The following is a 24,738-nucleotide window of genomic DNA, read 5'->3' as shown; positions in this document are numbered from 1 at the left end:
CACACACACACACACACACATATGCACGCTCTGCACAATTGTTACACATTTATTATGGTTTGACATTTGCCCTGCTGTCACAAATGTCACTGTACTGCTTAACAGAGAGCTGAATCAGTAACTTTATGAAGCTGCCCGCACATCTAAAAACCTGAACTTGTTAAGTTTAATGCAAAAAACGTCTGTGTACCACATTTTACGGGACTGCCTAAACTACTTCTAGTAACACATTTGAAAAGAAGGAAGGGATCTGAAACGTCTTTAGGGACTAATTATGGCAAAATCCAGAAATGGCAATGACTCAAAACAATGAGAATAAGATCTTTGAAGATTTAATGAGCAGTTTGGGATTCAGCAGGACATAAATGAGGCCAAAAGTCCATCCATCACAGAAAATATCCGCTATTGTTAGTAATTCTTAGAACCTCTTCTATAACATCCTCCTCTCTATCTCAGCTTTCCTGTCTTTCTTTCCTTTTCTTCACATTCTTCCACAGTCAAACTCTCTTTAGTCAGTGGGTAATTTGTTAAGGTGGGCCGGGCCACCAAGTGACAGCTCCTCCCCTTTTGGCCTGGATGAATGCAGGGGGCGAGAGAGAGAGAAGGAGGGAGAAAGAGAAAGAGAGAGACAATAGACTTTAATCACTCATGTGGTTGAGAGCTGTTGGCAAGCCAAGTTCCATGCGCACAGAGAGAGGGGGAAAAAAAACTGGAGAGGGGAAGATAGAAACTATAAGACTGAGGTGGACAACTTGAGAGGAGAGTTATCATTAGTCACACCTCTGAGCTGAAGACAAGTCCAGTCGACAACCAGACTGAGGAGGGAGGAGGAGGTGATCAAAACTTCTGACAATCAAGACCTAAAAGAGCCCAGCTGATCCAAACTCAAAACTTAAATCCTCTTCATCTTGATTGTCAACACTTGAAGACCCCTGCTCCAGATTTCTACTGCTTCCACTGAAGACGTCTCCAACCACTCTGCCGTCCATACTGGAGTATGCACTGCCATCCCTGTCACCCCTGCCGCTGATCCAGGCGGTCAGCATGATCTCCCACTGCCCTCTGGCCACCCTGCTGCCCTGGCCTGCGGGTCCCCACTACCACTGCCCAGACTTGGACTGCACCTTACTGCTGGAGGGGGAAGGCGGCGTCTCCTTGCAGAGGTACCAGCCTCGCTCCCCAGAAAGCAGCCCGCGACACTGGGTCAGTACATGGCAGAATAATTGTGTCTGTCCACCTCCTGCTGTTTGTTGAAATCTGTTTTTATTTCTGGGAAGCACAGGTACTTTCAGTCTTGTTAAACAATCTGGCAGATGTTGGCCTCCACATGACTGACCTTCCTGTGCCTTCTGTTGTTTGGAGTGTGTGTGAAGTGTTTCAGTGTTGTTTGGTGTCAAAGGTTTGATCAGTTTTAATAGATTCAAGGATGGGAATGGGAAGTGAAGGTGAAAGTGTTTGGGGACAGTAAAAGGATTACGATTAAGATGAAAAAAACAATTCACTGAGAAAATAAGCTTGGAATTATAAACAGTTAAAGATATGCAGTGAGGAGCAGATTGGTTTGTGACTCCTCCAAGGTCTGTGGCGATTGTGAGAAACAGGGGAGAGTAATAGGGAAGGAAAAGTTATTGCATGTTCTTATGTGTGTGAATGAGAGAGAGAAAGGTATTTGTCTACAGCTGAAGACTAAATCACAGCAAGTCTGTAGCTGTTCTGGACTCAGCAGTTCTGGCCTGCCTGTTGGTCACATGGGCAACTAACTGTTAGTGACACATCCTGCACCCAGTGGCCTACACTTCCTACATAAACCACCAGTGTAATGTACAGTAAGTGAGGGTCATTTTGAAACCAAATCAACAACATTCACAACTTATCATCTTGCTCAACTCAGAGAACAATCGGTGATTGGTTTGTCATTCCTCAAATTATTGCATTTCAGTTCCTCTGATTGATCCTCGATTCAATGAGATTTTATGCACTAACTTATGCAATAATGCAAACTAGTAACCTTTAGTTTAACCTTTAACACAGACGGGAGGACTGCTGACCTCTTGTGAAAAGCAGTGATTACTGTAACTACCGGTTATTGGTCAGTGTGTGGGTGAGTTCACAGCAGAGGCATTACTCACTTTACTTCAAAAGCCAGAACACCAAAATGACTTTAATATGTATCAGCCAAAAGATGTTGCTTACATTACACTTCTTGTCAGCGTACATGCGTTTTTGTTGATTTACCTCTACTTCATTCGACTGTGAGGTCACAGATTCCTCATAACAGTGTGATTACCAGATAAACAACCTGCAGCGACGGCTTATTCCAGCTTAGTTGTGGCTAATTGTTTGCATTGCATGTGCACTTGTGGTATTGAGGCTAAAGTGAAAATATTTTTGGTGTTTACAAATGGCACCTTGAGATTTAATGTCCTTGAGCAAGAAACTGAACCCCACCTGCTCCGGTGCTGCTATTCTGAGACAGAAAAAGGAACATTTTCCAGCACGGATCAATTCAGTACCCCCAAAAACCCATTACAATTGCTATGAAAATATTAATAATAATAGTTCATCTATGTAAATTTTTATCACGTGACTATCACGCTGTGGTGCTTGCATGTATGTTTTGAGTCCAAGTGTTGGGAGATCATCCTCCTCACTGCCTATCTGACATCCTGGCTAACGTGTCCTCCCATGTCACATCACGCCAATTTCCGCCAATTGTTTCAAGGGGTAAGATGATGGAGGTTAGCTTGCAAATGCTGACACTCTCTGAATGCTGTTGCCAAAGCGAGGCTCAGCTTACATGCATCACTCCATGTGTCAGAAACTCATCTTGTGACTGTTTTTACAGTATTGAGTTGTGATTGCCCTCACAGCTGGGCTAGAGGGCAATAAGGGTGACTATATAGAGGGGTAAATACCTTCAATAAAGTTATGTAAGAATTAACAAAACCATCATGGAATGAAATCATGGAACTTCGAGTGAAACTACTTGGTTTTGCAGCAGCTTCCCAAACCAAGATTTTGTGACAATAAAAGCACAAAAGACCTCAAACAAGTAGATCCATTCTTGTGATCAAAAGCAATAATTGCACACCCTCGCCACATGTTATATTATAAGTCCATCAGCTGGCTCACACTGGCTTGGAGGACAAAGACTTTGCCTTTTGCCTGTCAGTTAACTTTTTCCCTACCTGCATAAGGTTATGAAACCATGCCATAAAGGCGATGATTGGGCTGATTGCCTCTGTAATCGCCCTATTGTACGGTTATGGACAGCTGTCAGGTCCACAGTTCAGGTGAGAGACGGGGAGGAGTGCTGAGGTGTCAGTCGTTATCAGCAGTAAGTCCACTAAGGACAATTAGACTCCCACATGAACACACACGATTGTTCACACGAGCGGAGGGTCGCAGAGAAGATGGCACAACTGAAATTGATGATAATAAATCACAAAGAATAAACTTAGATAATGAAATTAAAATGAAAAGATAATTAATCTTTAAAATTGAATTGTTAGGATGTTGAAAGATGTGTCACAAGAAGGAATAACAAAAGGACTTGAACGGGGTTGAACCCAGTTGCACAGAAGTGAGTGTGTTGACAACTACACACATCTTAGTGGGTTATCACAGTGCATTTTACTGCTCTAACAGCAAGTCTGCAGTGTTCTTTTATACTTCTCTCTCAGAAGATAGGGCAATGATAGGGAAATGTAATTAAGCTGCAGGCTGATCAATTAAAATCTCCAGCAGAGGGAATATTAGCTGCTACCTCACACCCGCTGGCTTACAATAACCAGCAGGGTAGTTCAATAACCTCAGTGGGTCAGTTGCTGGAAATGCAGAAGTGATTTTCTACAGGGAAAACAGGGACAAAGGATGAGGGGGAACAATTTCGATGATGCCGTGTTTTCCATTGAAAAAAGTAAGAAAGCTGAGTTAGCACTCTTCCTTCCTCTTTCTTGTCTTTTTGAACAGAGAAGTGCACGTTTCAGGCTGATGCTCAGTGACGTCTCAGTGTTTCCGTTCCTACAGTTTTGATTCTTGCTTGTTTTTTGATGACTGCTCAGTGATTCATTCATCCGGCTAAGACTAGTTCTTTAGCTTTTTACCCATTTCATTTGCCTGTAAATGAATATACTAATATAGTATATATAATATAGTTAATATAGTACAATTCTATAATGTCTTACAATCTTACAAGTTGGTTTATGTATGGCACAGCTGGGGGAGCACCATTCAGGGGATAGGGAAAGGAATGAGTTTATTGATTAACCCAGTAAGCACTGACAATACAAAACACAAGTGGAGGGACAGTACTTCAGTCCTGTCATTTTTGTCCTTACTTTTGTCTCAACTTGCACAATTCACAAACTACCAGACTTCTCTTTTCTCTAAAATCCAGGAACCTGTCATCCTTTCATTCAGTTCACCACTTAAGATGGTCTTTACACACTTGGGTGACCCCCAGTGTGTCAAGTTGTCTAGTTGCCTGCAGCTCTGTAGAGGTGTATATTGTGATCTTGGACCTAATTAGGTCACATAATAGGAGTGGTGTGAAAAGTAAATATTGCGGGCATTGTCCCTGTGACCCGAGTGTCCATCTCACCGCAACAACACCACAGGAGCAGCTCGCTCAATTGGGGCAGAAACTCATCGCACCATATGGAGATGGGTGTGTTTTGTGGCAGTGTGTGTGTTTTTAGGGGTGGGTTGGTAGGAGGCAGAAGGCAATATGTGCAGCAGCAGTCTTTGATTTGGTTTTCATGGTGTGGCAGCTCCGTGTCTGTGTTTGTGTGCGTGGCAAGGTGCCCCCACCAAACACATACTAAATTCTCTACTCAGTTCAGTTAAATTCAAATGTGCTTTATTGAAATGGCAAACAGACATTTACATTGCCAAAGCAAGTGTGAAATAAAAACAACAACAAAATGTACATAAACAGAAGAATTGTGATTTTTCTACTCCTTTTCCCGCTCAAGCAGGGCTCGCAGTATTAGCCAGGACGCATGACTAGGATCAAGCTGACATTGTGATGTTTGTATTAGCATGTGTGTGTGTGTGTGGCATTAGTGTGTGAAGCTGGAGGCTGCTGGTGTCTGCACGACACCAGTTATTAATATGAGCAGTCAGCACTCACACACTCTGTATTTCAGTAGATTACTAACTATAATAACTCAAACACTATGATAAACAAAGAAATACACTCACTTTAGTACAGGAAATACATCCTGCATTTGATTAAGCAGGATATATTTCTATATATATTACAACTTCACACTGTATTTAATGTAAGTATTTAAGTAAATATCTTATATTTTGGTTAGTGTTATGGCAACAGTCATGGTTGTTTTTGTGTTACAATACAGCTACTGCCTCTTTTTTTTGCTCATTTTGCATCCCGTACGCAGTTTCATTTCCTACAACGCACATGCTTCACACTTCAATTTAACAGCACTGCAAATGGCAGCGTAACATCCCCCAGAATTAGAATAAGTGACATGAATTAAATGGGAGGAAGTTAAGTATAGACAGTATATATACATATACAGCATAAACAATATTAAGTAAAAACTGAATTTGCAGACTGCTGTGTAGTTTTCTGGTGTGATTTCAAGTTCTGTCACCAGTGCGTTACCGGCTTCATTGATGCTGTGTGGTGTTTTTGTTGCATATGTGACAACTTTAGGGTCGCATGTATCTGCTGGGCAACAGATGGTCCATCTCTCATTAGCAGGGGGTCAGACAGACAACTGAGCCAGTCCAGGCTGATTCATTCAAGGCTTAGCAGGGGGGGGGGGGGGGGTAGGGTTGGGGCCCCATGAAGGGGAGGGTTGTGTGTGTGTTTACTGGGAATTGTCTGATTTATCTTAACCCTTCTAAATGAAGACACCTGAAAGTACCTACCAGCATACCATCTGAGTCATCATAGCTCAAGAGAGGTTTATCCTTGCTTTAGTGCAACGGTCAAACTGACCCCATATGGAGGCTGTTATCAGAATCAGAAATACTTTATACTTTATGTTAAAATAAGTCTGTGTCGCAATTTCTTATAGCCCGAACATCTTCGTGTTAATGAAACTCTGAGCAACCTGTTCCTTGAAGTATGTGTTTCATTAGGTTTGCAGGTTCAGCTGTGTGTAATGTGAAGTGTGGAGGAGGGGGTCTCGGTCTGCAGCTCTGGACTTTACTGGAAACTAATGATGTCACACATCCAGAGAGAGAAAGAGGGAGAGCTCAACAACAGCCAGGACAATAGATCTGAGGGGAGCAGAGACATGACATAAGAGAAGAGGGACAGAGAGAAGGAGAGATGCAGACTGAGATTTAATGTGGCTGTCTGAACAAAGGGGGCAGTTGATCAAAGAAGAGACAGAGAGAAAAAGAAAAAGCAGCTGTGTGTGTTATGAGAGAAGGCCTAGCATGTCCTCATCTATCTGTGTTTTCATTGTTGCTACTACTGGATCCACAAACACTCATCTGCTGATTTGTTACCTCATTAAATAATAATCAAAATAAACTTCTGCACTTACTGAGTGCCTTGCCACTGCTTCACTGCTCTTAAATGACCCATTGAAGGTACTTTGATTGTCTCATTCTTAGGTTTTATTGAGTTATAGCAGATCATCCCGACCCTGCACCATAAATCCAACCTCATGGGTTTTGCTGTTCTGGCCGGGTCTGGCTAAAACCTCTGCTGACTCTGGATAAACACGGCGGTTTATGAACTCTGCCCTCTACTGGGCAGTATGCTTTGGAAACACAAACCCATCAACCACACACAAACATACAGTGAAACGCTCTGTGTGCATACCCATGCATAATACAGAAAGAATGTTCAAACAAGAACAGAGTATGAATGTACTGACACATTTGGTCCAGATATGGTAGCAGGAAACATCTTCTCCATTTTTAATTTTTACGCAATGACTTTCCACTGGAGAGTTTGGCTCCAGTCACAGCTGATACTCCTCTCACTGGATGAAATGACGCGTCTCCTCTACTCTGTTTACTTGTTTCCAGCAGACAAGAAAGCAGAGCGTCTATTTCCTGTCTGAAATATGAAATCACTCTGGAAGCCAGTGCAAGAGGGTCCTGTTGCATCATGCTTGTTTTACAGCCAGTATGGATCCTCTCAGTTTCTGACTGTACTGTGAACTCTCCCCCTCTTTCTCTGTCTCTCCCTCACACTCATGGTAGAGATAGTCCTTTCAAGTTAATCTCAACAGTGTCCTACACTTTCTCTGATACATGACCTTCTTATCTTGGATGTAAACAGTGAGACATTACACATGCTGCCCAAGACCTCCCCCCCCGTTACTGTCCTCTTGTGTGTCTGAGGTTTGGTTTTCAGTACCGTGATGCCCAGTGTTTGTTGGTCTCTCCGGCTCTAATTTCTTGTATTAGGGATCCCCCTTTCCTCCTCTCCTCCTTCAACTTATTGGTGTTATTGTATGACCATGCTCCAGGCCAGAGCGGCTCCCCAGCCAGTCAGGTATGAGGACAGCAGGCTCACTGGAGTCAGGAAGTGGGAGATTTCCTGGAATGTGCATTTTTCCCCACAGTGGTGCAATAACAGTGCGAGCAGCGCTCCTCCTGTTTTTGTCCCCTTTCTGTCTGTACTGTAGCTCCCTGTTCGGACTTTGTGGGACAGAGAGAAGAGCGTACTTGGGAAGTTCAATAATGGCAGGAACCCATTATAAAAAATTGCTCTGCCCTCGTCAAGGGCTTTCCTAAGTGTAGTTATGTCATTAGTCTTCCAAGAGAAAGGAAAACTTGGTATGAGGATTAGCCTGCATTACATTGCAGAGATACTCTATGTGAAACATTTGATAGCCTTTCAAAGATAGCAGCATGAAGATGCCATTCACCTCTATCACATTCTCTTTAACTTTTACATTCAGGCTACAGGAAATCTGACAGAAAGATGTAAGGTTCAGTTACATTTACCAGAACTGTAGACTTGGCTCTATTAAGACTTAAGTCACAAATATAAGGATGTGAAATGTGGAAATACATTTACTCAATGTACTTATAAAATTTTTGTTGAGATTCTTGTACTTAACTTTATACTTCTACTCCACTACATTTCAGAGGAAACTATTGTACTTTTTGCTCCGCTACATTTATTTGACGGCTACTGTACTATAGTTAGTAGTTCCTTTTACGTCATTTTATGTAATGTATGGCATTCATAGACTTCATGAGACTAGCATCTTGACTTGCAATTAGTAAACTCACGGTGGTGATAAGACTCCAGGAAGTCACTGCTTCCATCCAGGACTATTCCTGGACATAACCCCGTAAACCACAACTTGTCATTTTATCAATCTTTACACTTTGGTTTTTGTGCAGATTAAACAAATGAAACACAACGTGTTAATTAATGAGCTTCAGGGTTGCTGGTCGGTGGATATTGTTACGTTTGGACCATAGCCTGTTTGGACAGAGCCAGGCTAACCGTTTCCCCCTGTTTCCAGTCTTTATGATAAGTTAAGCTAACAAAATGTCAAACAATTTCTTTAACTTGGATTTGCTCTTAAGGACTTCACTTGGATTTGGACCAAAATACCTAAAAACAGCTCTGACATTTACTGAAACTTAGCCTCATATTCTTTAAACTATGGTACAGGCCTAAATCTGTCAAAGAGTCTTTTCTGATGCGTCCCATTAGGATAATAATACTAGCATGCTTTAATGGACCCGGACCTCAGAGAAAGAGAAGACATTTCCCATTTTCATTTCAAGTTGAAAGATGCGGATACTCATCTGCTCATCCATCAGACGGAGCAGCAGCTGTCACATTTGTCAGACGTCTTGTTTGTGCTGAGATATGACATCAGTCCCACTGTGAGACCAACACTCCAATCCCCCGGGGCTGAGCTGGAGGTCGTGTGGGGTCGCAACCTTCCCACTGCCCCTATGGGCTTCCCAGAGCTCCAGAGACCCAAGTGGACACCGGGGCAGCTTGGCCTGGGAACTGGAGGCTGGCCAGATTTACAGCCTGATGAACAGTCAGCAAAAAGAAACACTGATAAAACATATGATTACCACACACAAGAAACACTGACGGAGACAAACATTGGGCTTTCCTGGCCTTTAAGTGCCCTCAAAGCAAAGTTGGAGGTCAATGATGCCAAAAGTGGGGACCTTGTGTGTGTGGGTGCATCTATGTGTGTGTGCACCCTGCTTGACACCGTGGTGTGTGACAGCCAGTGACGCTGAGTGTGACGTTGGGGTTACGTGTTGGTGTTATGGGAGCCAGAGGAGTGGTTAGGCATATCACACACACACCTCCTACTGGGCCAAATGACAATAAGCATCATAACATTGCCACTGTCTCCTGACTCTGAATCAGTACTTTAGCTACTTCATCAGCCAACTAAATGGACTTGCAGATGTATGAACCACTGCTTGCTCACATTTGATATATTTACAATACAACTTTGTACAAAAAGACCCTTCACAAAGTCAACGCTTGATTCATATCTTCCCGTTTATTCACACAAGTGGGCTGTTTGAGTACGTGTGCAGGCACATTCACACTGGAACAGTGTTGCCCATTCTCACACTCAACTTATTCTCCTCCTCCGTCACTGACAATGCACAGTACTGGTGACGGCATCTACGGCCTTCCTCGTATTGTCCCACGCAGGGGCCATGAGTCTGCAGCTGCTTCACACACAAGACAGCTATGGGCCTACACTACATCACATCCACTTATATGAAATCTGTATGTTAATGTTAATGTGCATTACAGGAATCTATATGTTAATCACCACTTATGTAAACAGGTAAATAAACAGGTTGGTAAACTATAGCCAGGGGAACTCCACAGATTTTACACATTTAAGTCAGTTTGCAGGTCTTGGGGAGTACTACTGCATATGTGAAAAAAAGTTGTATGAAGCCTTTCGTGTCACTTGAGTAAGCATTGGTTGGGGCTGAAGACTACGAGTTTGAAAATTGGGGGTGTGAAGTTAGAAAGAAGTGAGCTTATGTAACCGGTGGGCTTCTGTGTTGTGTTGTTGAGTAATGAAGATGCCATGACATTGCAATCTGATCTCTTTGGAGATGATCTGTTAATCTGACAATGACAACTAATAAAGCAGAACGTCCACGTGAATAATACTAACCGCTCCAGCTCCTACATAAATGAAATAAATATGGAGACAAAACGGGAGTTAGCTTAATGTTAGTTTGCTGCAGCTTTAAGCTAGTAGAGCTTAAAAAAAGAACTTTTAACAGTAGTAACAGTATGCTGAAATCTATATACTGACAGGTGAAGACAGACATTATAATGTTGTTGGAAACAAAATATACATAATAAACAATGACAAATAATAGTCTGGATTATGATAATAAATGGACAAAAAAATGACACCCACCTCCCCCTCGGGAGAATTGTACAGAGGAGACTGAAGGGGGAAATGGAATTTATAATGAGAACCATAGAAGAAGAAATGAAGGAGGAATTCTATTACTAGAACACCCGAATCTCCGACCGTCGGCAGTCGAGTTGTATTGTGGGTAATGTAGGCGACAGGTTTTGTCAACGAAGAAGAATGTGTAGGCTAGAAAGATCTCTGGTTCTGCACATACATTTTGACTTTCTTTTAACTGTCCATCATGAGTCCGACAATGTTGTAGGAGTGCAATGCTGAATCAGTGGAGTAGCCTACTCTTTTCAAGGATAGGTTCACATTTCATCAGGCTACTGGTGGTGAGGAGCTCGATTCTTAACATGACTCCAAGGGATAAAACTAAAATCCACAATCCTTGTTCTGGGCAAAATGCAGTTTAAAGTTCAGCTAAAGCTAAGTTAGTCAAAGTAGGTATCTTCTAAAGCATACAATCACAACATCAGGGAAGTTTATAACCATTGGCGTGGTCTGTTTATATAAACCACAGGTGTGGTAGGGAATGCAATCAGACAACTCCCACACAATACAGAAAAATACATCTATTTTATTTTATGTTTTTTACTGATTATAATGAGCTAAACAAAAGTAATTTAAAAAACAAAAGCAAAAAAAGGGATTTATGTCCATTTCATTAAATAAAAACTTTTGTTCTGAAGATTAAAAAAAGAAAAAACAAAAACAGCAGCAACATCACAGCAAAATAAAAGAGTAAAAGGTTTATAATTTTATTTTGTAAAATCATTAATCAATACTTTTTTAAAATAATACTTAAAAGCAAAACATAAATAAACCCTATAAAAAGAAATGATAAAAATCAGTCATGAGTCATGAGTGCTATGAATTTCATAGGAAAGAGATCGAAGCCTGCGTCTGAGCGCGTACATTGTTGTCAGTCAAATGAAAGTCGGACAAAAAGAGAGGAGGAGGAGTTTAAACGGGACTGTTGAGTGCAAGTAGGAGGAGTTCGGTCATTCAGTAGAAGAAGGGAGAGCCTGCTGAGAGACAGAGGAGGAGGATTTGGACTGTGGAGTAGAGCGGACGAAAGTGTGCGCGGTGAAGGAGAAGAACATTTTAAGCGAGGATATATATATATAAATATATATATATTTTTTTTTTTTTGTTTAAAGGAACACATCTACTTCTTTCCTTGGTGGATTATTCCAGAGCGCTGATGCTGTCCCCGGATCATGAAAGAAACGCTCACCATGAAATTCGCCTGGAAAACTAAAATGGTAAAAACCAAAACTAAAAAAAAACTCATGGTTTTCCATCCTGTGCTCTGTTGTTGAGTTTGTGGTTTTGAAGAGGCGGGGGAGAGGGAGGGGCGGGGAAGTAAAAGGAGGGGTGGGGGTGTATGCTTGGGAAAGTAGCGGATAAAGGGGAAAAGGGGGTGGGGGGGCATTGGGTGAACAGTTGAACATTGAGTTTTAATTGTTTTTACTTGGCTTTAACCTACATTGTTGGTGCATAAAGATGTCGCGCAAAATTGGGGAAACGTGGGGAAGCAGGATGATAAGATAAAATTAAAAAAATCCCCTGCCGACTCCGCCAGAATATGAGCTCGATCCGCTAGCTCTCCCCTCCCTGATGGTGCATATGAAAACTTTTGTCTGGGGGTCCGCAGTGAAACAGAGAGGGAACAATTGGCGAGGCCCCTGTCTCTCCACGGGTCCCAGCTGCGTCCAGGCGAGGAAAACACAAAAGCCAATAGATCAGCGCCAAAGAGTTAACACAACTGTTGTTGTTATCTTGCGGGTATTGTTTCACACACAGCTGATAGGCTGATTAGCACTATTTGAGCAGAGATAGAGTACTATTTGCCTCTCTGCTGTCCTCCCTGTGCACGTTTGGAGCATCTTCTGTGGAAGGATCCAAGTTAGTTCAGAGAGTAAACAACTCATCTCCTGTTTACACCGTGCCCAGGGTAATTTGATATACTGTGCTCTCTGTAAACTCATCCCTATCTACTGTGTAATGTTTCCTATCTACTTCTCTCTGGTGAATAGAAATATCACTGTGACAGACTGTTTTGGTTTCCATGGAACTTTGTCTCGCAGTAAGCCCTAAACTTGGTGCACAAAGCAAGCAGAGCTTTTTTTTTTTAAAACCCTGCTCTGAAAAACATCTCCACTTCTGTGGCTGACAAAAAGCAGGCTGTGTGCGCAGACTGTGAACTCAGCAGCCCAGGCCAGCCAGCACAGAGACCTCCCGCTATTGTTTTGGGAGTGTGTGGACTGCATGACTCATGCACTGATGTATTTATCTGTCTCTGCGCCATCCATCCATCCATCCAGCCAGCCAGCAGCAGCTAAAGAGGGAGGGGGAGAGGCAGAGAGACATGCACTTACTAAGGCTGCTGACCATAAGACAAGATGCTGAACAGGGTAGGGGACGGACATGTAGACATGTTTCAGACAAGTGCAGCTTGGGACATGCAACAACACAGACATGCTTGCTGGTTTCATCTGCCAGTGCCAGTTATTACTCCTCCTTTCTCTCTCTTTGTGTGTTTTGGTTTGGGCTTTCTTTTCATCTCGACATCACATGTTTCTGTTCAAACCCAAACACGGCCCAGGCATGGCAGAGTGCCCCCGGCTTCCAGGACCGTCCATTGAGCCTGTTAATGGCGACTTTGACCCATGACCTATTTTCTGGCAGCCCTTCTGTTGGGGGAATAGTGTGGACTTTGCCATTGAGCTGTGTAAATGAAAGTGGGGACAAGTGAGAGTGATCTTGCCTGCCGCGGCCTGTGTGTGTGTGTGTGTGTGTGTGTGAGGACTTGGCCATAATACTGCATGCGTGGTGTTTATATTTGGCCAGTCCCTTTCCCTCTTCGCTGTCTCTGCCTCTGTTTTTGTCTCTGTCTCTGTCTCCATATGTTGATGTCTCAGCACATCCCAGGCTGTGTTTGCATACCCTCTCTCTGAGCAGGAGGTTTGTATTTTGATTTCACTCTGCTCCCTCTTTGTGTATGCACTCTGCCGTTTGTCAGTGATTTACAACCAGAGACAGACACAGTACATATGCAAGATGAGCACAAATCCATTTAGTCTTATGGCTGGCTTGTATAATTAGGCAGACAAACAGACAAAAACATGTCAACAGAGAGAAAAACGTGATGCAAATGTCCTGTTTTATTATGTAGGGGCTTGTTTGAGAGACCTCATATATTCTGGCTCTTATCTCCAGCCTTCTGAGCTCCAGGAAAGCAGTCCAGCTCTGACTTCAGCTCCAGAGAGACCGGGACACAGTGAAAGAGATGGATAGGGAATAAAAGGGGGAGTAAAGACAGGGAGGGAGGCCTGGCAGGCTGCAGTGGTGGGGGTTGGGGAGTTGGTCATTCTTGATGTTATACTGCACTTTAGTCCTTTTACTAGTTTGTTTGAGTGCTGTGGTTGTATTTCTGTATTTTTTTTCTGATTCTTTCTTCTGCTTTTCTCAGAAAGCTTTCCAAGTCAATTCCTATTTTGTTAAAATAGTGAAATGACACTTGTTGTGGACGTTAGCTCTGCAGTTATTTACAGGACATTGTTTTTTAAATATGTTTTTATCCTAAACATAACTCTCTTCTCGAGGTTTCTAACATTTTCCCTCTTACCCTCTCCTTTCAGAGCTCGGTGCAGGACTGGGGGGAGGAAGTCGAGGAAGGAGCTATCTACAACGTGACACTGAAGAGGGTTCAGATTCAGCAGGCGGCCAACAAGGGCGCAAGATGGCTAGGGGTGAGTTGGCCCATCTGATGTCTCACAGTGTGACAGAATCACAGCTGACGAAGGTTTTTCAAAGAAGAGACGAGTCATGATCCCAACCCTCAGCGAAACAGATCACACACATGAAAACCTAATGCTTTTTCCACTCTCTTAACCTGTAGCGGTGCAAAATGTGAACTGCTGATTTTTCCCAAAGTGGAATAGTCTCTGCCTTGGAATTTATTATGTGTAGATGGTTTATAAAAGCAATCCAGTCAGTAGTGTGCAGACTGCTGAGCTTAAAAACAGAAAACCTAATCTCTATTGTTTAAAGCAGACCGTGTCTTTCAATTGTGGGACGTCTCTCAGCATTGTGCGCCACCAGGGCTGTTGTTTTAACATTTGAGCTGTAAATCTCACAGTTTAGACAACACCTTCTTAGTTGCCTGCTGAAAATCAACAGTTTCACCAGACCTGGACTGTTTAGCTAAAGCATGTGATTTCCTGACTTTCCCGGCTGCCAACAAAACTGCTCACTCCTCTGTACAGCAGTGTTTTATAGAACGCTGGTATGACAAAAAAAGGAGGTATTAAAGGCTTTTCCTTGAGTTGTGCATACGAGTCATTGCTGTTTTATCTACTGTGCTGTTTATACCAGCATAATAAGATGTTGTACAGTATATTATTATACTGCACAGAAGGTCCAATTAGCGGCATTATCCTTAGTTTCTCTTGTGTGTTTTCTCAGTAACGGCTAAAGGAATGCATGAACCCAGCGTAAAAGGAATTACAAGTCAGATTTATGGGGTTTTCCTTTTGTTTACAAGAAAAAATTAGGGTCTTGTGTTGTTAGTTAGTTTGTTTTCTCTTTGTGCTTGGCACAAGGATGGGGATTGGCACAAAGAAGAAATAGATAACAGCTCTGAGGCTTTAAAACTGTATTGATGTATGCCGACTGTATTCAAGCTAATTAAAACAACATGGGTACTTTATACAGCGCTGTCTATTGAGTCAAATAGAATAGAGAGAAATCCCTATTGAGACATTGGTATATTTACTATATACAGTTAATTGTCAGTGAATAACAGCAATTATAATCAGTGGCTGGTAGGCATACACTGATGTACTGTTTACAGTGTGTGTAGTAGTTAATAGATTTGGTTGCAGATTCAGTGTATTTGTAATTCATTGTGAATTGTAAAATCTAAGCCTGTGTATGTGAGACTGTACATTGGGTGACCTCGCAGAGATGCATAAAGGTATTTCTTGGTGTGTTGATTTGTTATCAGAGGGGAGAGGTGGGAGAACTTGGCTGTGCTGCTGTCCTCCTCTCTGTCTGAAGGGACGGCGGAGGAGGGGCTTGCTGTGATTAAAAGCAGATTGGAGCGTTTCCTGTTGTAGCGTGCTAACTTCAGCAAGGTCTCTTTCTCTCCATGTCTGTGCCACCTCTTCTTCGACTCTCTCCCCGCCTGTTGTGTAACCACTCATTCTATTTCCCTGTAGACACAATAGTCGGACACATCTGGAGAAATCTGAATTAAATATAGGTCACGATTGTCCTTACTGTTTCCTCCCTCCCTCCATCTTGTTTTCTCTTCTAATGAATTGTTCCACTCCTGTAATTTTACATTTTAAAGCTTAACAACCAAGACATCCTGACACATAAAAAGTATTCATCTAGGATGGCATGCATCCAAACCCAAACAAATCAAAGAAAAGCTTTGGAAGCACCAGCCAAGTCATAATGCATAATGGCAGTCTTCAGTTCAGTACACACTGGTTTAACAGTGTAAAAATACGTGTGTGTTTAGGCGGAGGGCGATCGTCTACCTCCCGGCCACACGGTGAGCCAGCTGGAGACCTGCAAAATCCGAAGTATCCGCGCTGGAACACTAGAGCGTCTAGTGGAGACGTTATTGACAGCGTTTGGAGACAACGACCTCACCTACACTTCCATCTTCCTGTCCACCTACAGAGCCTTTGCGAGCACACAGACTGTACTGCAGCTACTGTTAGACAGGTAGGGCTGGAGTGAGCTGCTGCATAAAGCCAAAATAATGTATTGACTATACGTTTTTTAGTGATTTTCTGATTTTTTTTTTTGTACTTTATTTTCTGTTGCAGGTATGGAAGTGTGGAAGAAAACGAGCAAGACACAGGCAGACGCCAAAGCTCTGAAACCAACGGAGCCATCAGAAAGTGAGATACATTTTTATATGTTCATCGCTATCAGTTCCATATGGACAGCTTTCAATACATAACCTTCAGCAGTATAGCTGACTTATCACCTGTACTTCTACTACTATCATTGCCAGCTCTCTTAACACTCAAATCTTTCTCTGCTGTCTCCACAGTGCCTTGGCCTCTATCCTGCGTGCCTGGCTGGACCAGTGTCCCGAGGACTTCCAGGAGCCTCCTGACTACCCCTGTCTCCACAGGCTGATGGACTACCTGCGCAGGGCCCTGCCAGGCTCGGAGGCTCTTAGACGAGCAGAGGGTCTGCTGGAGCAGCTGCAGAGTCAGGCCAGCATGGACGACACTGATGGTAATTAACAAAGTATCTTTTTAAACTCTTTTTTTTGTTTCGTTTTGTTCTGTACAGTAATGTTTATTTTTTCATATTAAATATCAAATCATCTGTGTTTGCCTGCTTTCAGCTGGTTTCCACGGCAACAGTTCTTTCTGCCTGGGGGAGGAGGAGGAAGTGGAGATCGAGGTCCAGGAGGACTTCCTGTCATTTGAGGCTGACGTGGTGGCTGAGCAGCTGACCTACATGGATGCGGTAAGTGGAGGGAAGTGAGATGGAAACAGGGTGTGTAGGAGGAAAAGGTTACGCAGATTACATCCCTGCGATGTTTCTTCAATGTCATCATACTAACATCAACCTGTTCTTCCACTCTAGCTGCTGTTTAAAAAGGTTGTACCCCACCACTGCCTGGGCTCTATCTGGTCCCAGAGGGATAAGAAGCACAACAAGCACAGCGCCCCCACAATTCGTGCCACTATTACGCAGTTTAATGCTGTGGCAGCCTGCGTGGTCAGCACAGTGTTGAAACACAGACAGATCAGACCACATGTCAGAGCGCGGGTCATCCAGCACTGGATAGACATCGCTCAGGTTAGCAGAAACACACAGACAAACACACACACACACAAATTAATCTATTAACCTACCACAAAAATGGGCCAAGTTCTGACTGTCCTTTTGTGTTAATTGTCTCCTAACAGGAGTGTCGAATACGCAAAAACTTCTCGTCTCTGCGAGCCATTGTATCTGCGCTGCAGTCCAACCCGCTGTACAGGCTGAAAAGGGCATGGGCCTGTGTGCACAAGTAAGCCTCCAATCTCTCAACTATGCAGATAATCTCAATGAGTCTCCGTAGTATAATTAGCCCCTTTGCAGAATTCAACAGCTTGTATTTTAACTGATATGTCCCTTACTATGAGCTAACATGAATCTGTGCTCTACACAGAGACAGCATGCAGACATTTGAGGAACTGTCTGACATTTTCTCTGATCACAACAACTACCTGACCAGCAGAGAGCTCCTCATGAGGGTGAGTTCTAACTTCAACATTTATTTCCTGTCTGAGGGATCTGTGAAATTATGAATCAGTACATTTCGTATCCTCTGTAAAAATCCTAGTTTTAAAGTGTGTAGATGTCACTCTCACAGACGTGAGACTTCATCTGGAAATCCTGAAAACATTCCTTCATTCACTGGTTAGAATCTCGAGGACTGAAGTTGTATTTTTGTTTTGTTTTGTTTGCCCTACAGGAAGGCACTTCAAAGTTTGCCAGTCTGGAGAGTTGTGCCAAGGAGCACCAGAAACGCACCCACAAGAGACTACAGTTGCAGAAGGAAATGGTGAGAAAAGGACTGGCTAACTAAGAGCTTCTGCAACAAACGCCAGAGAGCTAAAACAGAGCTCTATAATTTTAAACAACACATTCCTCTAAAGCAATGTACTGTAAAGCACATTGAAGCCACATTCTTAGTTTTGTTTATTCAGTGCCCTATGTGCTGTACTTGTATTGAGCCTGTGTTGTATTTTACAAAATCCACCCTGGCATCTATAAACCACGAGGACCACAGTGTAAATTAGTCTCTGGCTTTATTGTGGCATCCTTAAAGTGTTTATTTAAACTAAGTGTGGATTCAAAGATATCAAAAAGCTGCCTTTCTCCACAGGGAGCAATGCAAGGAACAATACCGTACTTGGGGACCTTTCTAACCGATCTGACTATGTTGGATACAGCCCTGCCTGACCTAGTAGAGGTAAGAAAAAATCCTTGACACCTGCTGAATGTGTGTGTTTTTCGATATTTGATAGCATGTGTTTGCGAGTTTACACAACTCCGCAGATCTGAGAGTCTATCTGTGCAACAGCTGTCAGAAACCAGGGCGTAAGTTTCCATGAGTGCCTGAGGAATTTTGTCGGTCCATTTGTGGAGTGGTCCACCTAATGCTGTTTGTCTAAGCAGCCACTGGTATGTGATGTCCAGAGTTTGACAGCATGCTCTTTGTGTCCTCCGCAGGGTGGCCTGATCAACTTTGAGAAAAGACGCAGGGTGAGTGTAGCTGCATGCGGCCTCCTCTGACATAATTATACCAGGACAATTATCATATGATGAGCTCAGCTAACATTGGTAACCTTCTCTCTGTCTCTGCAGGAGTTTGAGGTGATAGCTCAGATCAAGCTGCTCCAGTCGGCCTGTAACAGCTATTGTCTGAATCCAGAGCCGGCTTTCCTCCGCTGGTTTAAGAGGCAGACTCAGCTCAGTGAGGAGGAAAGGTACTGCTGCTTTACTCAGAATACCTTCTTTCTTGATTGCACCGTTATCCATAAAAGGCAAATTAGTGCATGAGGTCATGGTCTGTTGGACCTATTGTTAAAAACAAACACACAATAGAAGCTTCTTTCTGTCCTCTCTCTTCGCCTCTCCCTGCTGTTCTTCTGTCATGTCTTCACTCCCTACTGGTCTATTGTATTGTACTTCTCTTGTCCGCACTGACTTTCTCTTTCCCTCTCTCTTACTCAGAATTCGTGGTTCTCAAAACCAACGGACACATGATTTGGCAATGTTTTATGAAATTTAAGATTAATTATCAATGTTCTCTCTTGCAGTTACGCTTTGTCCTGTGAGGTTGAAGGTCTTGGTGACAGCAGTCCAACCTCACCCAAACCTCGAAAAAGCATGGTGAAGAGACTCAGCCTGTGAGTACATCCAGACAATAGATGTTAATAGAACCTATTAGAGGAGGGTCTAGTTTTAAATGTCTGAAATTAATTAAAGAATACTTTGGCGAAGACGTCAGATGTCACACTGTCACATTAAAGCACTGAATTGCTGTGTCCTATTTATTTTATTTTAATATCTAATAACTGACCCCCTCTACTTTCCAGGCTGTTTCTTGGAACAGACAGTAATGCAGCCAGTTCTCCAGTCAGAGAGACGCCCCGCTCGCCTCCTACTGGCAGCTCAGGGGAGAGCATGGACTCAGTCAGCGTGTCCTCTAGTGACTCCAGCAGTCCGTCAGACAGCGAGGGCCTCACCCCCACTCACACCTCCGATTCCCAGCAGAACAAGGTGGGTTACAACACTAAAGAAAATGTGTTCGTTTTGTACATACTTAGGGACTGTGTGAAAATTATTGATGTGGGGAGGGGGGCTGAACTTTGGATCCCCCCCTTGACTAAGAGAAAAACTGCAAGACCCTTCCCCAAGTATCTTAAAATAAACACTTTTGAATTGGTACAATTCACTTTGCTGTTAAAATTTTCTGTGCAGATGGGAAGCTTCTTTAGGCTGGTGGGAAATGATGCACTGTTTCTGCAGAGAAATGTCATTCATTACTCTGGTAATGATCTGTGTCTATTCTGTTTCTCAGGACTGACATGTTGGTCCTGCTAGCTAATTGTTGATTTTGACAATAAAGCGCTAATGTGTCCAAAAATGACAAAACACACATTTATTATACATGTAGCACACAAAAGCTGTATTTTGATGCAAATATTTTGTCTTTTTAAAACATTTTTATTTAATTTTTTTACAACAAATTGTATTAAGTAATACAATTTTGCAAACATTTTGACAACCTTCAGCAAAAAGAAAAAAATACATAACACTGCTTTCTTCTAGTCCCCCTCCCTCCTAATAATTTTCGTATAGTCCCTTAGTCAAAATGCTGTTATTAAAGGTTTATATGAAAAACTCTTTTTCATATAAACAATTTTTTCATAGAACTTTGTTATACTATGTCCACGTCTTGCATCCCCCGCTCACCTCAAATAGCTGCAAATTAATTATCAGTTTGTGGTTCAGTGCATTTCTGGAAAAAAATGAGCCAGTCATGGTTTTTGTGTATCTGTATGTAACTTATAACTCGGTTATATGTTTCCTCAGCTATCAGAATCCTCCTCTTGTACTTCACTCCACTCCATGGACACAAGCTCATCGACAGCCAGTGTCTCCATGACTCCTGCATCTCCCTCACTCCCCGGGCCCCCCTGTAACCACAGACGCTCCGTCTCCCTCACACCCATGTCCCCTTGCTCTCCGAGCCAAACCCCAGCTTATAACACCCAGGCCCAAGATGCATGCATCATAAGAGTCAGTCTGGAGCACGGCAACGGGAATCTCTACAAGAGCATATTGGTAAATAAATATTTGTGTTTGTGTTCCTGTGTGAGTGAGATGCTCTAGGTTTAAATTTTTACACGCTATTTGTCTATCTTATCCCTAAATAGTTGACCAATCAAGACAAGACCCCAGCTGTAGTTTCTAGAGCCATGGCAAAGCACAACCTGGAGGTGGAGCCAGAGGAGGGATACGAGCTGGTACAAGTCATCTCTGAGGAGAGAGGTAAAAAAACATGGATCTACTTTTTGAATTGAGCCTCACTAATGTTTTTTTTTTATGGTTCTTGAGGGTTTTACGTGATTGTTTTCTATGGATGTATACCTTTCTCATTATTCAGACCTACACTTTTTCAACCAGAGGTACCTAGCTACATGTTGGGCTCTCCAAAAACAGATAAAACTTTCTTTCATAGACAGTATAATTCCAAGGCTTATAGTCAGATATTTACAGTGAGTACAATAAGCAGAAGCTGTTGCAGGAATAACTTTGTAAAAACTATGATTAAACACTCTTTGTTTTTGCAATTCAGCATTTTAATTAATGAATTTTTTTCGACTGATCAGCTGTTTTCCAAACTTAATGAACGCAATTACCAATGTATTGCTGACTAAAAGTATAATAGCACTAACAGCAAGAGCTTAAAATATACTCATAAATTCTGCTTTTCTCTCCCCCTTTTTATCTCCTTTCAGAACTGGTGATCCCAGACAACGGCAACGTCTTCTACGCCATGAACACCTCAGCTAACTTTGACTTTCTGCTGCGGGTGCGAGGCTCAGCGCGTCAGACAGTCCAGCTGCGAAGCCGGTGTAGCTCCACACTCCCCCGCACCCAGCACCGCTCGAGCCTGTCGCTTAGACTCAGCAAGGTCACGCTGTGACTCCTGAACTGCAGGGACCCAGCAGTTTGCCCTTACACCACTAATCCAGGACAATGCAAAGCATGGACTTGATGTGTGAACTGTTGGGTTGTAGATGAAGAGGCTGGATGGATAAATGGACGAGGTGCTCTGGAAAACTGCTGATGGATCCCAATGAGTTTTCAGACTCTTTAAGAGCTTTGACTCTTATTTTGCCAGTTTAGTCTCACCCTGAACTGTATGGAACATGGGTGTGTAGCGTGACTGCTGTGCCAGTGGGACTTGACTTTTGACTAGTGATGCCTGTGAAACAGCGACCCCAAGTGGCCTCCACTCTTTACAACAGGTTTTTGCACGTTATGGGAGCAGCCAAACTCCTGACCTCCAACAGTATTCTGATATTGAATGAACTTTTTTTTGTCCTGTGATGTCTGTGTAGCTGAATACTTACATTTCTTAGTAATAGAAGTGTGATGAAAGAAGAGTGGAGTGTGTCGAGTCCTGTTGCCTTTATCGATGAATGAATGGACCTTTGACGGTATTCTGAATGATATTGATTACTTGATTGACAGGAGCTGTGATGTCATTATTTTACCAAGTCGGGCATGTTTAGCTGCCATGTCCGGCACGTGCACAGTGTGCACTATGTGCGTGTGTTCACCCCCTCTCATATTGTGAGCTGTGTGACGAATGCAGCGTTACGTGCATTCTGATTGGTTCCATTACTTGGTTTTAACAAGTCATTGGCAGATATTTAAATGTCCTTTCCTGCCCTATCTTTAGGGTGTAGAGGTTAAATTTGTGCTGCTTTCTAATCCAGAAAGACGTTCCCTCACATCCTCGCATTTTCAGATTTGTTTGAAAAAAAAAAAGAAGGTAATAAATGTACAAGAACAGAGAAGAGGAGGGAACTGACTTTCTGGAATGGAAAACACCATGTAAAGTGTCTCAAACTGATGCATACTTGTACCTCTTTGCCCTTCATTATATGAACTATAGAGTTGCACTTGTCAGTTGGTAGGAGATACCAATGGGATGTGAATACAGAAGAATGAGCAAGCCACTCTGTAAGTGGTTTTCTCCCTCTTCACTAAATGAATTACTATTTTTGTTTGTAATTGTTGCTTTTTATATGTTTTTGTAACACAATTCAGGCCAGAAATGTATGCCAGATTGGAGAGTGATAGAGGATTTTTAAAAGTACATGTTAACAAATGTCACAAAAAAAAGAAAAAGCCAGTGCCAGATTTTACTGTGATACATTTGGAAATCTTTACTGAGGGACCCTTCACTTCATTACACACACAAAAGCCAAACACCTCTTCGCACAGTAAACAGCCATCTGTTTGTCTCATGGACACGCTCCTCATTTCCAGCACCATCATAGTTTCACAGCAGCATCACCAACACTTATCACCTGTCACATAACAGCCACACATGTGCAGATAAACACTCACGTCATTTTTTTCCCTTTCAGTTGCAGTCCACTCCTGCAGATCTTCCAATGTCATGCTATTGTGCCACATTACATTCCCCCCTGGGAGAACTGGTTCACTGTTGGACTTGTGTTAATGGCCCAGTTATGTATCTCCATGCAGCACTTCACTTTAAAATGTTCTCATTAAATCACCCTCAGTTCCTGTGTTCTTCACTGCCAAAGACTCTTCCTCTACCTTAATAAATAAATTATTATCATTATTATGATTGTTGTCCTGTGTGTTTTTGATTCCCTCTTATCTTTGGATGAGCACCCTGAAACCATGAGTAACATACCATTTCTAATGTCTCATTATTGTAGTTTTGTTCAAAACACATCTCTGTTTTGTGATGTTTTCTATTTCCATTGTATTTTTTGCTATTTAAAAGCACATTATCTGACTACACAAACAACTGTACACAATATTTTTTCATTGGATAGATGCAGGCAGCTCTGTATCTGTCGTTTTACCCTTGTGCTTTGATAGACAACATGCTCAGTCCTGTTAGGATTGACATTATCAATAAAAGGACCAGAGGCTGTTCTGGACAGAGCCCAAGTTATTTTGCTGAGTGGAAGACATTTCTGCTGACTTGAATGCAGCAGTCATGACCTTCCTTTCCTGCTGCACTAGTCAAGCACTTTCCCAGTAATTCAAAGACAAACACGCATTTTTGACTTTCACAGGAATTAATTTAAAACATGAAAACAGAGGTAGGAAACATAACTTTCTTTTATAAGCCATTGACTTTCACCCTTGTTCAACACAACAAAACATGTGAACTTGTTCTTATCCATAAAATCAAGAGTATGTTGAAATGTACTACTTTAGCAGCCACAAGTAATCCAAATGAAAGAAAACAAGTGCATTTTTAAGCTGGGTTATGTGGTGTTAAAATATGTATTTTATATAGTTATACATGTCTTAGTTGGGTTTGCTTCATTGTTTCAAGTCATACAACCAACAGGCACAACAACAACTAAATACAAGTGAATGAATCCAAGAGCCTTGTAGTCTCATTCAATACTCAAGCATGAAATAACAAAGACAAAATCAAAGAGCAAAACAAGCACACTGTACATTGTTCACAGCAGTTACTGTAGGAGAGGCAACATGAGAAAAATCAAACAAAAATGTGTGTCTGTGTGTGTGTATGTGTGTGTGTGTGTGTAAAATAAGCTGGTCTCCACAATCACTAAGGTTAAGAAGGTCAGCGTTGGGGTTACTGGTTATGGTTTAAGGTAAGGGTAAGTCTCCAGTGAATTCAAGTCAATATCCTAATTCAGTGGTTCCCAACCTGTAGGTCAGCACCTGCCAAGGGGTCACATGATAAATCAGATGGGCCACAAGGTGATTAAAGGGGTCACAAAGGAAAAAACAAACAAAGTTCTGTTGATGTTTATTAAAATGATGTTTAGTTTTTCTCACTTTTCTCAAATTTTAGCTATTTGCTTGTAAAATACTTAAAATATATATTTTTATCTCAAAAATAAATCCTTAAAATCAAACAACCTGAAAAGCAAGACTACTTCTTTGGTTGAACCCACAACTCATGTCCACATTAAGACCATGTGATAATGGTCATAAGTAGACATGTATCCCTTGTAAGGGGTCACAAGCTAAAAAGGTTTCGAACCACTGTCCTAAT

General features: G+C 42.3%; 1 protein-coding gene across 2 annotated transcripts; it reads left to right on the top strand.

The window, feature by feature from the left end:
• The first annotated feature begins 593 nt into the window (after positions 1–593).
• Positions 594–23,313, top strand: rgl1 (ral guanine nucleotide dissociation stimulator-like 1). Of its 2 annotated transcripts, none has more exons than XM_044200432.1 (18): positions 594–1,203; positions 14,030–14,140; positions 15,919–16,127; positions 16,232–16,306; positions 16,462–16,652; positions 16,765–16,889; positions 17,010–17,225; positions 17,336–17,439; positions 17,581–17,665; positions 17,887–17,976; positions 18,301–18,387; positions 18,648–18,680; positions 18,783–18,904; positions 19,238–19,327; positions 19,517–19,700; positions 20,517–20,768; positions 20,861–20,975; positions 21,446–23,313. In XM_044200432.1, the coding sequence occupies exons 1-18, from the start codon at positions 1,045–1,047 to the stop codon at positions 21,631–21,633; spliced, it is 2,436 nt and encodes an 811-aa protein (XP_044056367.1). In that variant the 5' UTR covers positions 594–1,044; the 3' UTR covers positions 21,634–23,313. The 2 variants fall into 2 exon arrangements, with proteins under 2 accessions (XP_044056367.1, XP_044056368.1); XM_044200433.1 differs by lacking the exon at positions 594–1,203 and adding an exon at positions 11,409–11,650.
• Positions 23,314–24,738: the final 1,425 nt, after the last annotated feature.

Source organism: Siniperca chuatsi, linkage group LG6 (assembly GCF_020085105.1).
Source record: "Siniperca chuatsi isolate FFG_IHB_CAS linkage group LG6, ASM2008510v1, whole genome shotgun sequence".
Taxonomy (NCBI): domain Eukaryota; kingdom Metazoa; phylum Chordata; class Actinopteri; order Centrarchiformes; family Sinipercidae; genus Siniperca; species Siniperca chuatsi.
Note: the sequence above shows the minus strand (reverse complement) of the source record. Positions and strands in the feature narration are given on the sequence as shown.